Raw genomic sequence first — 14,585 nt, 5'->3', positions numbered from 1 at the left:
AGTTAGTATTATCTAGCTACTAGAAAGTTAACCCGATTGGTGGTGGCTGTCTAAATTTGCTACAAAAAAAACAAACAATGTCACATATCTAGCTAACGTTAAATATCTTGAACGTTTTGCCTTGGCTGTTGCAACCTGGATTGTTAACGTCAGTCAATGTGGCTAGCACATCTCTACCTTTTTGGTACAATGCTGGCTAACTACAATATCTAAAAAGTAACTAGTTATGTTTAACTTTACAAATTGCATTTGGCTATAGCTAGCTCCCTAGTTAACGTTACACCTTGATGTACATTTCTGCCACAGCCTATTTATCCTCAATGTAATGGCGTCATGTTGCTGCGGCAAGTCAGCTAGCTACTGTAGCTACATCACGTTAGCTATCTAGCATACTAAAATAAGTTACTTGGCTGTCAATGATCATTGGCAAATCAAGTTGTTCAATAATCAGATAATTCAACATTAAAATGTGAACATGTGATCTCTCATGTCATTAATGACAGGAATAGCTAAATTGCCAATGTAACGTGAGTCGGCTAACGACGTTACTAGCCAACGTAGCTCGTTAACGTTACTCAACTAACAGTTTAACGTTAGCTAAGCTAACAACAGTTAGCCATCTTTAGTTTGTTGGCCAGCTAACGTTCGTTATGTTGACAAGCTAGACAAACAATGCATATTGACAATATCACCTCATGCCTTGTTATAATAAAATGTAAATTGTGGCGGACTACTTACAAAACGTGTATAATTTGGAGTATGGTCTCCGGGTCTTTGGGCACAATGCCGGTGAGTCCGTAACGTTACTTCTTCAGTCCTCGCTAAGCTTAATGCAACAGCCGCGGGCCTCTGCTCATCCCTGCTTGCAATCGAAACCCCGTACTCCGGTGTTTCTCGAAAATTCTCTTTATCCAGGACCCATTTTTTTATATATATACCGAATATATAAAGCAAATAAATGTGACGTAAATTACAACAAATCTATCAATCGCTTCAACCTACTTTACCGGCCCCCGCGCAATGACTCGCACTTTGTTTAGGAACAAAAACAGTCCAAACCGAAATCCACTCTGAAGACTAGGCACTTCCTGAAGGCAGCACTGTAGCTACCAAACCCTCACCATGTGATCAAGGTTTTCTTGGTTGGTTCTACAGACGGCTATGCAAGCAGGGAATGCGATTACTAACACATTATTCTTCTTCTATCATGGCGGTTCGCAAACAATCGCTTAAATGAATTTCGCCGTAACACAGGATTATTACAGGGATGTTATTATAAGGGGATATTTAATAGGATATGACATTTGTTGACATCTTCTCCTCAGGGGATCAATACCGCTCTCCCCACCATGGCAATGTATGTTGAATATGTGCAGCGATGGTGTTCCGGTCACACAATTTCAGTTTCTCGAATGGAGGGTGGAAAAGTTTTTTCATTGTCTATTTTCAGAACAGTTCTGTCCATTACAAAAAATTATACAAACCATTTAATGTATGTAGGTTTTAATGAGCATATTCATCCATCATTGATCCAGGTGAGATATCAGAAACTATGTCAAAGTGACCTTTCATCCAGTGGGTAGGGTACACAACTTTTATTCCATTTTTTTGTTTATCCAGAACAATGTATTCATACATCATTTTTTGGGCTTCTTTATATTATGAATGTGTCAGGGTTTTGGGGGGTGATCTGAGTTTTGGGCCAAACATGTGCAAAGGTCTGTATTTTGCATGCACACATTAACACATTTTAATTGAAATGTCACGTGGAGGCACTTCTATCCTTCAGTTGAAAGTCACACAGTAATACACAATGTGGCCACACAATGTTATATTAGTTGTGTGAAATCTCACAATCAAAAAGGCACGGTTACACAGTGTAGTCGGACAGGCACCTCCAGGGCGAGGTGCATAGTGTACAGGCTCAGCGGTGTGAAACAGGAGTAGTTTCATATAGTGTCTGTCAGTGTTGGTTTGACCAGCCAGGTCCTGGCTGTTACTGACAGGTGTTGTAGATCTGGATCTGTTTGTTGATGTCGTTGAGGATAGCCTTCATCTTGTCTTCTAGGCCGTCCAGCTGCTGGGCTTTGCCCTCCAACGTTTTCTGGTTCTCTTCATAGTCTTTCTCTAGCTCTGTGGATATAAAGTATTGTCAAGTTTATATTTTAAATGTTTTGTCTTAGAATAACCAGGACTGGCTGACAGACCTACATTTTGGTCTCTGGTCAAAGAACAATCAGACAAATTCAGACAATACAGTGACACTTTTTAACCACAAGAGGGCAATGTTGCCTTCGCTATTCTCCAAGGTTAGAGTGTGAAAATCGAAAGTAATGCTGCTTTAAAACAAAGGCGGCCCAGTTCCCTCCAGGGTCCCTCCTACACACCTGCTAGTCTCTGGAGCTTGTTCTGGGCGTCCTTCAGTAGCTCTTTGGCTTCGTCTCTTAGGCGCTCTGCTTTCTTCTTCGCCTCCTGGACAGTCTTGGCTTTCGTGTCCACCAACTCCTGCACTGTGTGATACTTATCCATCAGCTCGCCATCTAAAATCTGAGAGAAAGAAGACTGCATAATCAGTAACAGACATGGTATTACAGTCACAAATATACACAAATAAACAACACACACACACCTGCTTAGCCTCATTGGCTTTGTCCCGTGCCATAGTGGCTGTCTCCTCAGCTCGAGCTGCTGCCACGCTGTTGTGGGCACGTTTGAGCTTCAGAGCATTAATCTCCCGACCTAGGTTGCCCATGCGGTCCATGGCATCATTCAAGTCATGTTCACTGCTGGAGGTCTCAGACTCAATCTAAAAGCAGGGGAAACATCAGGAATGTATTCTCTTTTGATCCCTTCATCACATCAAACTGCATGCAGATGGTGTCCACACACTTGAGTACCTGTGCTAGTCGAGCTTCCGTTTCCCCAATGTCAGCCCGAGCCCGCTGTATGGCCTTCTCTGCTGTGGCCTGGGCCTTCTTAGCATCCTCAAGTGCCTGTTTTACTGTCTCTGCTGTGGATTTCACCCCCTCTGCCCGATTCCTACATAATGGAAACACATGTCAGAATCAGGAGCGTCTTGCTCTGCTGAAACATTTCCTTTGACATGACACAGCTATAATCTACACAGTGTACAAAACATTAAGAACACCTTCCTAAGATTGAGTTGCACCCCGCCCCTTTTGCCCCCAGAACAGCACAATTTGCCGGGGCATGGACTTTATAAGGTGTCAAAAGCATTTCACAGGGATGTTGGCCCACGTTGGGTGGTGGACCATTCTTGATACACACGTGGAACCGTTGCAGTTGCAGCACTTACTACCGTACCCCGTTCAAAGGCACTTAAATCTTTTGTCTTGCCCATTCACTCTCTGAATGACACACATACACAATCCATGTCTCAAGGTTTAAAAATCCTTCTTGAACCCGTCCCCTTCCATTCATCTGCAATGATTGAAGTGGATTTAACAAGTGACATCAATAAGGGATCATAGCTTTCACCTGGATTCACCTGGTCAGTCTATGTCATGGAAATGTTTTGTACCTTCAGTGTATAACCCTCTACATACAAGGCGCACACACACACACCTGGCCTTCTTGGCCTCCTGCAGCAGCTGCTCTGCTTTGCGCACATCATCCTGTGTCTGTTGCAGAATGGCGTCTACGTTGGAGAGGCTCCGGACCCGGTCCTTGATCTCCTCTGCCAGGTGTCTGATCTGCTGTGGTGAGGCTGGGATGGACAGCTCCAGGACACGGTTGGCAACCGTCTCAATGCTGTCTGGATCCGCACCCTCCTCTGCAAGGAGATGGATAGCCAGATCAGCACAGATATTTTTGATGTTGATTGGGAAGTTAACACTTAGTGATGATGCTGATCATGATGATGATGCCGAGTTTAAGATAAATTGCTTTTATGGTCCCATGTAGACAAGGACCTTACTGCTCCTCGAACATCTGAATTTTCTATCACTTTAGCCAACTCACGCATGAGGAAGTCCCGGATCTGCTTGATGAGGTCCCTCAGGTCATTGTTGGAGCGCTCCACATTGTTCTTGGTGTTGGTGGCCTTGTCCAGAGCTGCCTGGGCTTTACTCTTCGCCTCCTCTGCCTTGGTCTTGGCATCTGCAACCTGAGAAGCCCTCAGAATCAGGGATAACTGTTAACAAGTACCCTTATGCTGTAGGTCATACAGTTGTATGCATTAGTGGCATGCCACAATAGATTTTCCAGGTCTCCATTTCCTGTCAAGACAGTGTTGGTTTAGGTACACTTAGTGTAACTGACCTTGTGGAAGAGCTCTTCTACCTCCCCCATGGCTTTGTTCAGCTCTTTCTCTGCGTGCTTGGACCTCTCCAGGGCGTTATCTGCCATTGCTACGGCACCGTTGCAGTTCAGGCCTCCGCAGTGCCTATTCCCCCCATCGTCACGGCAACCTGCTCCTCCGCAAAGGCTCTCTGCACAGGGGGCATCGCCAGGGGTCCCACAGACCTGATCAAAGGTGGTTGGGGTGGAACATGTATCAGATTACTACATTTGTTTATAACTTTGCCTGAACTCTTCTTCTGATCTTGTGCTGTTTAAGGGGTTTAATCCAATCAGACAGATGATGCATGCTTCACCTTCTCATTGATCTTCTTCATGTCCAGGGTCTGAGCCTTGGCATTGAGGTCCCCCAGGGCTCGCTTGTTGGCAGCGTTCTTACGGTTGAAGTCATCTTGCTTGGCAGAGATGAGGCGTTCTGTCTTGCGGCGTGTGTCTGCTGATTGGCTAACAGTGCTGGGCGTGGTGGTGGTGGACTGGTTGGCTCGCCGCTCTGCATCACGGGACTTGTTATAGGAGCTGTGGATGCTGTCATATGCACCTGGAGGAAAGAGAGTGTCAAATAATAATAACAACACATTTAATACTACATTTAACTAATATTCTTTAAGTATTTCTACAAAAAAAACATTAATAACATCAGTCATTAGGGCATTTTGTATCCCAGAAAACCTATGTTTGAAGGGGGAAATGAAGTCTGCTCACCCAGGAAGTTGGAGTTCTTGAGGATGTCCAGTTGACGGTGGAGCTGATCTGAGGTTAAGTTTAGCTGTTTGGCCTCTCTCTCCAGAGCACTGAGCTCATTACTGGCCTCAACGTTGCTGTTCTGCACACTGGTCAGGTCTCCCTCCAGACGATTCAGTGTGTCTGTGGTCTCACCTATCTGAGACCTGCAGGAGAAAGGGATAGGAAATTACAGTTAAACTCCAAAACTGGAGGAGAGGCATATTTATGGTGAATCTTTAAGTCTATCTATGTATGTGTATTGTTATGTACAGTATAATACAGTGTCTGTGTGTATGTCTTGTACCTGAGGTCTTCAATGAGCTCCATCAGGCTGCTGACTGCCTCTGCGGTGGTGTTGCGGGCGTTGACGATGCCCTGGGCCTGTGCCAGCTTCTTCTCCAGGTCTCTGAAGGCCTTCTCATAGGCTCCAGTCAGGCCCGTGGTCTGGATCTCTTGAGCCCGCTCTGACAGGGTCTTGGTTCGGACAGCCAGGTCCTGCACCACCCGGTCCCAGTCCCCAAAGCACTGATGGCAGGGCTGGCAGTTAGGGAACTGGCCTGAGAAGCCCCTCGCACACTGGTCACAACGCACGCCTGACACCCCCTGCTGACACACACAGTGGCCTGACTTCTGGTCACACTGGGATGTCTCTATGCCCCTGGGGTCACAGTCACAGACTGAGCAAGATAGAGAGAGAGAAAGTGAGGGACTGTTAGTATACAATGCATTTGGAAAGTATTCAGACCCCTTGACTTTTCCACATTTTGTTATGTTACAGCCTAATTCTAAAGTGGATTAAATAAAACATTTTCCTCACCATTCTACACACAATACCCCATAATGAGAAAGCGAAAACAGGTTTTTAGAAAGTTTAGCAAATTTATTAAAAATAATAATAATAATAATACTTATGTAAATAAGATATTCATACTCTTTGCAATGAGACTCAAAATTGAGCTCAGGTGCATCCTGTTTTCATTGGTCATCCTTAAAATTGGAGTCCACCTGTGGTAAATTCAATTGATTGGACATGATTTGGAAAGGCACACACCTATCTATTTAAGGTCCCACAGTTGACAGTGCATGTCAGAGCAAAAGCCAAGCCACGAGGTTGAAGAAATTGTCCGTAGAACTCCGAGACAGGATTGTGTCGAGGCACAGACTTGGGGAAGGGTAACAAAAAATGTCTGCAGCATTGAAGGTCCCCAAGAACACAGTGGCTTCAATCATTCTTAAATGGAAGAAGTTTGGAACCACCAAGACTCTCCCTAGAGCTGGCCGCCCGGCCAAACTGAGCAGTCAGGGGAGAAGGGCTTTGGTCATGGAGGTGACCAAGAACCCGATGGTCACTCTGACAGAGCTCTACAGTTCCTCTGTGGAGATGGGAGAACCTTCCAGAAGGACAACCATCTCTGCAGCACTTCACCAATCACGCCTTTATGGTAGAGTGGCCAGACAGAAGCCACTCCTCAGTAAAAGGCACATGACAGCCCAAGAAGACTTGGGGCTGTAATCGCTGCCAAAGCTGCTTCAACAAAGTACTGAATACTTATGTAAATGTGAAATTTACAGTTTTTATTTTTAATAAATTTGCACAAATTTCTAAAAACCTGATTTTGCTTTGTCCTTATGGAGTATTGTGTGTATAGATTGATGTGGGGGAAAAAAAACAATTGAACACATTTTAGAATAAGGCTGTAACATAACAAATGTGAAAAAAAGTCATGGGGTCTGAATACTTTCCAAATGCACTGTATGTCAACTGCTGATATTTTGATGCCACACTTATAACACGTTCCATGACTCATGAATAACACGTTCCATGACTCATGAATAACACCTTCCATGACTCATGAATAACACCTTCCATGACTCGTGAATAACACCTTCCGTGACTCATGAATAACACCTTCCATGACTCATGAATAACACCTTCCGTGACTCATGAATGACACCTTCCGTGACTCATGAATAACACCTTCCATGACTCATGAATAACACCTTCCATGACTCATGAATAACCCTTCCATGACTCATGAATAACGCCTTCCATGACTCATGAATAACACGTTCCATGACTCATGAATAACACCTTCCATGACTCATGAATAACACCTTCCATGACTCATGAATAACACCTTCCATGACTCATGAATAACACCTTCCATGACTCATGAATAACACCTTCCATGACTCATGAATAACACCTTCCATGACTCATGAATAACACCTTCCATGACTCATGAATAACACCTTCCATGACTCATGAACAACACCTTCCATGACGTTAAAGCTGACCTCTGCACTGGATCCTGGGGTCTCCCCAGTAGTTCTCTTGGCAGTCTGTGCAGGTCTTTCCACCGAATCCATCACGACACTGACACTTTCCAGTGAACTGGGGCACAGGGAGGTCAAACATGAGCATGAGGTCACAGAAGAGGTCTGTCTCATAATTACACTATAATCATTTCGCTACACTCACAATAACATCTGCTAACCATGTGTATGTGACCAATAAAATTTGATTTGATAATGGAACCACACACACACACCTCGTTGCAGGCCGAGTTGACAGCATTGTTGGGGTCACAGCCGCAGGCCTCACAGCCCCGCCCACTAGCCAGGTTCCAGTAGTTGGGCTTACAGTGGTCACATGTCAGGCCGATGGTGTTGGGTAAACACTGGCACTGCCCCGTGGCACGCTGGCAGACACACTCATCCCGCGCTGTACACTGGGTATGCTCTGTGCCCAGGAAGCTACAGGTGCACTCTGGGGAAGCATACAGAAGAAAATAGATTGAACCTTTACTAGGGTGCACAACACATAGTTTCAATGCAACATTCCTAAAATGAATGGTTCTTAGGTTTTCTGGTGTGTGACGAGGATGTGTCAACAGAGACTCACTTCTGCAGTTGCGTCGCGAGGCGTCTCCATAGTAACCGCTCTTGCACACGCCACAGTCCGGTCCCTCTGTGTTGTAGAGACACTTCTTACACTCTCCTGTCCGCCGGTCACACGCATCCAGATCTGACATGTCAATGTTATTACTGCACCTGCACGGCTGGCACCGCCCACCTGGCTGGGAGGGGTTACCGTAGTAACCAGGGGCGCACTCCTCACACCGGGAACCTGTGACCAATAGGAAAAAAGGTTGAGGGAGAAGGTGTGACATTTTTTAAAAGAAAGAGTACTTCAGTGGAATATCTCATGTTGAGATTGAGGTATTTATTGGCTGGGTGATGGATATGAATTACTTCATATTTCCAAGTATTTCCAAACTTTTTTCCAGTGGATTTAAGTGAGACGGTTACAGTGTGACAGCTTCTGCGAACAGAGAGTCATGTGCTGTGTGTGATACCTACCTCAGTGACTATCAGTAAAGTGATTATCAGAATGTTACTCAAACTGTACACATCATGTTATAAACTTAATTCGTTTTGATATTTTATCATTGTGCAATGCTATTATATCTTGGGTTAAAAGGGAGTTGGTTACCCAGGAGATTAACAGTGATTAGTGAGGATCTCTGTGATCACACTGTTGCAAAGTGGATTATGTTCAGTCTTTCGGCAGACATCGTGAACAATTAGCTTTTCTCACAAAGAGCCTGTCAGGATTTGGCCAGGATTGTTCCGGTTTTGGCCACCAGATGCCCCCATTGTGCTTTTTGACCCTTTTGTTTTCCCTTGTTTCCAGTTATTATTTGCACCTGTGCCTCGTTTCCCTTGAATGTATTTAAACCCTCAGTTTTCCTCAGTTCTTTGCTCTGTGTTTGAATGTTAGCACCCAGCCCCAGTGATGCTGTGAACATTTGTTACTCCAGTTGGACTCTCTTGTGGTACTCTGTTTTTGTTCTAGTTGATTTATTTTTGATTATCTTTTGAGGCTTTTTTCTGCTGTACCTACCACCTTGTGGATTTACCTTTTCACTTGGAGGATTACCTTTTTCTCTTGGAATTACTTTTGACGTTGTGGATTTACATTTTTGCCTGAAGAACTTTCCTTTTGACTTAAAACACTGTCTCAAGTACTGCTGTGTCTGCCTCATCTTCTGGGTTCTGCCGACTATTAGTGGCTCAGTTTGCTAAGTGACTGTTTCTCACACCGGAGACCCGAGTTCATAACTGGGTCGTGACAGAGCCCATATCATCTTAAGATGGATTCAGAGGAAGGGAGACATACTTGCCATTTTTGAGTCCAGCTGACGGCTGCAGGGGGCAGAGTACGCTGGTGTGGGAAGGGGCTGACTTTTGGGTCTGACAGACAACTTACAGCTGCTGGTCTTGTGGTCTCTCCAGCATACTCTTCCCCCTGCAGCCATTACCTGGACAAAAAAATGGGAAGTACTGTATTCTAAACCATAGTGGAACAAAACATAGGATTTCCTCATTTAACGGACAAGATTTCCTCAACTGATTGATAAAGGGGCATTGTGATACTATTTTGTTTTTAGGTGATTCATTGTGTCTTTGTTTCTTTGTGTCTTTGCGGAGCCAACTAAATATATTGAATAAAAGGATATGACACAGACGGGGCTGTTGATGGTAAGTAGATTTACAGTAAAGCACATCATATTGAGCTCATTGCAGCAAAGCTGTCTAAAGCAGAGTAGGCAGAATGCTTGTTTGTCTTTCTGTCACAGGCTCACAGTGGATGTGAATGTACAATAGGTTGGCGTAATCTCACAGCTTCAGCTTGTCTACTATGACTGATATACCTGTTACTGTCTTTTGTGTCTGCAACAGAGGCAGAGAATCACAAGGCAAAAGGCAGCGTGGCAGAGATGTTATTAGCTGGTTGACTGTTTGGCTGCTTTAGTGCCTGTGTAAGCCAGCAGGAGTACCAAGCACTGACTGTATGTGCCCAGTATAACATTATAGTTTCTATACACAGGAGACACTGTAGCAGGTGACCCAGACCCAGTGTCGGCCATCCAACTCAAACACAGTTATTTGTGTTATACAATCAGTCAACTTATTCTTGGTCAGTTCTTGGGAGCTCCATATACTCTGAGGCAGGAATGCACTGTGGCACAGCACCATAGGTGGGTGGGGTGCTGAAGCCATGCAGGTGGCAGGGGGGTGGTAAGGAGGGTGGGGTCACCATCACTACTCACGCTTGAAAGAACCCTCGGAGCGCTTAACCATCCCCCCTGTGCCAAGTTGGGTAAGGGAGGAAACAACACACATTATCATTCCACATTTTTCAGGGTAAGATAAACGTTCTACAAGAGAAGTGTCTATTTGTCTCACCAAAAGACCCACCCTGGCGAATAACTTGGAATATCACACCATGGACATTTCCCTGAGTTAAATCACACTAACAGATCCTCTTTCACAGTACATCATCAACCCTAGGAAGCATCTGCTCATTCATGCAGACATGATCAAACTGTTCTTCGTCCACTTGCCTGGCTGACAAAGAGGAGGAAGAACAGTAAGGAGAGGGAGAAGACACCTCAATGGAGAAATGGAGGTGTTGGTTGTACCTGTGTATCCTTGGTTACAGTTGCAGACCACCTGTCTGTTGCGGTTGTCCTGGTAACAGGAGGCAGCGAAGTGGCGTCCGCTGTTTGGGCCATCTGGGCAAGGGCAGGCCCAACATTGGTTACCCATACCTGTGCCCAACACTGGGTTGCCGTAGTAACCGTTGGCACACCTTGAAATACAGCAATAGCAGTATGCTTGTCAATAACATTACATTAGCTACCTTAATACTTATTCAAGATTCCCCACTGTCCCCGTGGTGAAGCCTAACCTGTCACATTTGTCCCCTCCAGTGTTGTCCCTGCAGTTGAGACAGGCTCCGGTCCTCTGGTGGCACTCCTCAGCATGTCCATTACACAGGCATCGCTTACAGTTGGGGAAGCCCCAGTGTCCTGCCTGGCAGCCATCGCACCGCTGGCCGAACGCACCCGGGCGGCACCGGCACTGCCCAGTCAACTGGTCACAGGACCGAGTGACCGCACCTTCCAGATTGCACTCACATGCTAGAGAGAGGGAGGGTGGGAGGAAGGGAGGGAGAGAGAGAGATAGATTTATTGGAAAGTATAAATCAAGAGAGGAGTGGGTCAGTAGGTAATGAGGCAGCAGGGGGCGCCACCAGTACAGCTGTTCACATAAGTGCGATAGACAGACTGTACCGTCCAATGCACCTTTGCAGAATAAACTATTTGTGTACCCTACAGGATAACACCAGGAGTTTTGCCCTTACTCTTTGTGCGGTTGACTGGGGTTACGACACTAACCGTTACATCCTGCAGGTCCAAAGCCGTACGTCCCAGGAGCACACTGGTCACAGCGAAGTCCAATCACGTTTGGCCTACAGCGACACTGACCTCCGTGCGTGTCACACACTGAGCTGACTGAGCCCTGGGGGTCACACAGGCAAGCTGTGAAGAAGAAAGACGTGATGAAAACGTTTTCATTTCATTGTGAAAATAATTACCAGGCATCCTTGATGATAGCAGATCGTGATTATGTGTACCCCTGAAATGACTTACGCAGGGCTCCATGGTTAATGATGGCTGACATGCTGGTGATGAGTTTGGCACAGACGTTGCTGATCTGGGGGCGTGTCACGCTCTTGGCCCCCTCGTGGCAGCGGTAGCGCTCGTAGCTCTGCTTCCTAGCAATGGAGGCGGGGTCACCCCCAATGAACATCTCCAGGGAGGAGTAACGAGGGATCAGGGAGATCTGGAGAGGAAGCAGGGAGGAGTATTAGCTGGATTGCATAATAAGAACGCAATTAGAGAGAGAGGGAGAGAGATAAAGAGAGAGATGTGCAGACAAGCATAATTTATTGAGTACGTTTCTTAAAATGTTATCATTTACTTTGTAATTGTTGCCCTTTTTTAATTGATAGTTACAATCTTGTCTCATCACTGCAACTCCCCAACGGGCTCGGGAGAGGCGAAGGTCAAGTCATGTGTCATTCGAAACATGACCCGCCAAGCCGCGCTGCTTCTTAACACACTGCTCACTTAACCCGGAAGCTAGCTGCACCAATGTGTCAGAGAAAACACTGTTCAACTGACGACCGAAGTCAGCTTGCAGGTGCCCGGGCCGCCACAAGGAGTCACTAGATGAGCCAAGGAAAGCCCCCCCAGCCAAACCTTCACCGAACCCAGACGACAGTGGGCCAATTGTATGTCGCCCTATAGGCTCCCAGTAATGGCCAGCTGTGACACAGCCTGGGATCGAACCCCCGACAGCGCCTTAGACCGCTGCACCACTCAGGAGGCTCAATTTGTTGAGTCTTGATACTCACAGAGTCCACTAAAATGTTGGCAGCGGTTGTACCAAGAATGAGAATACTGTTCCCATCCAGATAGCGACTGAACTCAAAGCGAAGGGTGTAGCTCACTCCTCTCTCCATGCATACAGGTGGAGGCAGCACGACAAACCTGCAGCAAACACACACACCACACAGGAAAATACTAACTTTCGGGAAAAGCAAAATCCACCATGTAGTAACATCCAATTACGCAAGTGTATCACCGTCACCTGAGCCAGACACAAGGGCACTGTATATTCCGTAGTGAGGTGTGTGTGAGTTTCTCACCTGGATCCTGCAGGCAGGGACACAGTGAGCATGTCATCTGCAGGGATGGTGTTTCCACAAGGGCTGCTGGTGGGAATGGGCCCTGGCCGAATGATCGTCACACGGACCTCCCCCCAGTCCCGTGGCATCTAACACAAGACACACACACACCACAATAACAGTCATATACAGTTACACACTGTGCACATCCAGAAAACAGAGGAGTGTGTGTGTGTGCGTGTGTGTGTGTGTGTGTGTGTGTGTGTGTGTGTGTGTGTGTGTGTGTGTGTGTGTGTACACATATGCACAGTTGAAGTCTGAAGTTTACATACACTTAGGTTGGAGTCATTAAAAAAAGTTTTTCAACCACTCCACAAATTTCTTGTTAACAAACTATGGTTTTGGCAAGTTGGTTAGTTCATCTACTTCGTGCATGACACAAGTAATTTTTCCAACGATTGTTTACAGATTATTTCACTGTATCACAATTCCAGTGGGTGAGACGTCTGGTTCATCCTTGGTAGCGATTTCCAAATGCCTGAACGTACCACGTTCAGCTGTACAAACAATAGTACGCAAGCATAAACACCATGGGACGGAACAGCCGTCATACCGCTCAGGAAGGAGACGCGTTCTGTCTCCTAGAGATGAGTGTACTTTGGTGCAAAAAGTGCAAATCAATCCCAGAACAACAGCAAAGGACATTGTGAAGATGTTGGAGGAAACGGGTACAGAAGTATCTATATCCACAGTAAAACAAGTCCTATATCGACATAACGTGAAACGCCGCTCAGCAAGGAAGAAGCCACTGCTCCAAAACCACCATAAAAAAGCCAGACTACGGTTTGCAACTGCACATGGGGACAAAGATCGTACTTTTTGGAGAAATGTCCTCTGGTCTGATGAAACAAAAATAGAACTGTTTGGTCATAATGACCATCGTTATGTTTGCATTTGTTATGTTTGGAGGAAAAAGGGGGAGGCTTGCAAGCCGAAGAACACCATCCCTACTGTGAAGCACGGGGGTGGCAGCACCATGTTGTGGGGGTGGCAGCACCATGTTGTGGGGGTGCTTTGCTGCAGGAGGGACTGGTGCACTTCACAAAATAGATGGCATCATGAGGAAAGAAAATTATTTTGATATATTGAAGCAACATCTCAAGACATCAGTCAGGAAGTTAAAGCTTGGTCGCAAATGCGTCTTCCAAATGGACAATGACCCCAAGCATACTCACAAAGTTGTGGCAAAATGGCTTAAGGACAACAAAGTCAAGGTATTGTAGGAGCCATCACAAAGCCCTGACCTCAATCTTATAAAACATTTGTGGGCAGAACTGAAAAAGCGTGTGCAAGGAGGCCTACAAATCTGACTCAGGTACACAAGCTCTGTCAGGAGGAATGGGACAAAATTCACCCAACTTATTGTGGGAAGCTTGTGGAAGGCTACCAGAAACGTTTGATCCAAGTTAAACAATTTAAAGGCAATGCTACCAAATACTAATTGAGTGTATGTAAACTTCTGACCCACTGGGAATGTGATGAAAGAAATAAAAGCTGAAATAAATCATTATCTCTACTGTTATTCTGACATTTCACATTCTTAAAATAAATTGGTGATCCTAATTGACCTAAGACAGGGAATTTTTACTAGGATTAAATGTCAGGAATTGTGAAAAACTGAGTTTAATTGTATTTGGCTAAGGTGTATGTAAACTTCCGACTTCAACTGTATGTGTGTATGTGTTAGGCTTGGGCGGTATACCATATATTGTCTCCTTGTTTTGTTTTGTTTCACACACCTGTTTTCAATCCCACAATCACCTGTTCATTATTTAACCCTCTGTTCCCCCCCATGGTTTTTGTGAGTGATTGTTTATTTGTATTTTCAGTCTGTCATGGTGTACGTGGATTTGTTACTTTGTATATTTTACCTTTTGAGTAAAGTACGTTTGATTACTAATTTCTGCTGTCCTGCGCCTGACTCTCTACACCAGCTACA

At 45.4% G+C, this 14,585-nt stretch overlaps 2 protein-coding genes across 53 annotated transcripts in view; both read right to left on the bottom strand.

The window, feature by feature from the left end:
* Nucleotides 1–1,375, bottom strand: part of usp19 (ubiquitin specific peptidase 19) — a 35,101-nt gene extending 33,726 nt beyond the window's left edge. For 36 of the 50 annotated variants that reach the window (XM_021616017.3, XM_021616015.3, XM_090184496.1 and 33 more), the window contains exon 1: nucleotides 739–1,375. The gene's annotated coding sequence lies outside the window, so the exon portion shown is untranslated. The remainder of the gene's footprint in view (nucleotides 1–738) is intronic. The other 14 variants (XM_090184512.1, XM_090184514.1, XM_090184511.1 and 11 more) reach the window with 4 other exon arrangements.
* A 111-nt stretch (nucleotides 1,376–1,486) lies between these two features.
* The window catches only part of lamb2 (laminin, beta 2 (laminin S)), a 48,048-nt gene continuing 34,949 nt past the window's right edge, over nucleotides 1,487–14,585 (bottom strand). The window contains exons 16-35 of one of the 3 annotated variants that reach the window (XM_021616006.3): nucleotides 12,608–12,735; nucleotides 12,314–12,449; nucleotides 11,547–11,739; nucleotides 11,292–11,435; nucleotides 10,802–11,033; nucleotides 10,533–10,702; nucleotides 10,161–10,196; nucleotides 7,949–8,173; nucleotides 7,596–7,813; nucleotides 7,342–7,438; nucleotides 5,348–5,720; nucleotides 5,023–5,207; nucleotides 4,617–4,858; nucleotides 4,282–4,485; nucleotides 3,982–4,126; nucleotides 3,586–3,793; nucleotides 2,898–3,039; nucleotides 2,630–2,806; nucleotides 2,388–2,547; nucleotides 1,487–2,133 (exon numbers count right to left, since the gene is read on the bottom strand). In XM_021616006.3, coding sequence (XP_021471681.3) covers nucleotides 1,997–2,133; nucleotides 2,388–2,547; nucleotides 2,630–2,806; nucleotides 2,898–3,039; nucleotides 3,586–3,793; nucleotides 3,982–4,126; nucleotides 4,282–4,485; nucleotides 4,617–4,858; nucleotides 5,023–5,207; nucleotides 5,348–5,720; nucleotides 7,342–7,438; nucleotides 7,596–7,813; nucleotides 7,949–8,173; nucleotides 10,161–10,196; nucleotides 10,533–10,702; nucleotides 10,802–11,033; nucleotides 11,292–11,435; nucleotides 11,547–11,739; nucleotides 12,314–12,449; nucleotides 12,608–12,735 — 3,552 coding nt within the window. In that variant the 3' untranslated portion in view covers nucleotides 1,487–1,996. Of the gene's footprint in view, nucleotides 2,134–2,387; nucleotides 2,548–2,629; nucleotides 2,807–2,897; nucleotides 3,040–3,585; nucleotides 3,794–3,981; nucleotides 4,127–4,281; nucleotides 4,486–4,616; nucleotides 4,859–5,022; nucleotides 5,208–5,347; nucleotides 5,721–7,341; nucleotides 7,439–7,595; nucleotides 7,814–7,948; nucleotides 8,174–8,906; nucleotides 9,369–10,160; nucleotides 10,197–10,532; nucleotides 10,703–10,801; nucleotides 11,034–11,291; nucleotides 11,436–11,546; nucleotides 11,740–12,313; nucleotides 12,450–12,607; nucleotides 12,736–14,585 lie in introns of those variants that run through there. The other 2 variants (XM_021616007.3, XM_090184476.1) reach the window with 2 other exon arrangements.

Source organism: Oncorhynchus mykiss, chromosome 9 (genome assembly GCF_057628025.1).
Source record: "Oncorhynchus mykiss isolate SJ-2025 chromosome 9, ASM5762802v1, whole genome shotgun sequence".
NCBI lineage: Eukaryota > Metazoa > Chordata > Actinopteri > Salmoniformes > Salmonidae > Oncorhynchus > Oncorhynchus mykiss.
Note: the sequence above shows the minus strand (reverse complement) of the source record. Positions and strands in the feature narration are given on the sequence as shown.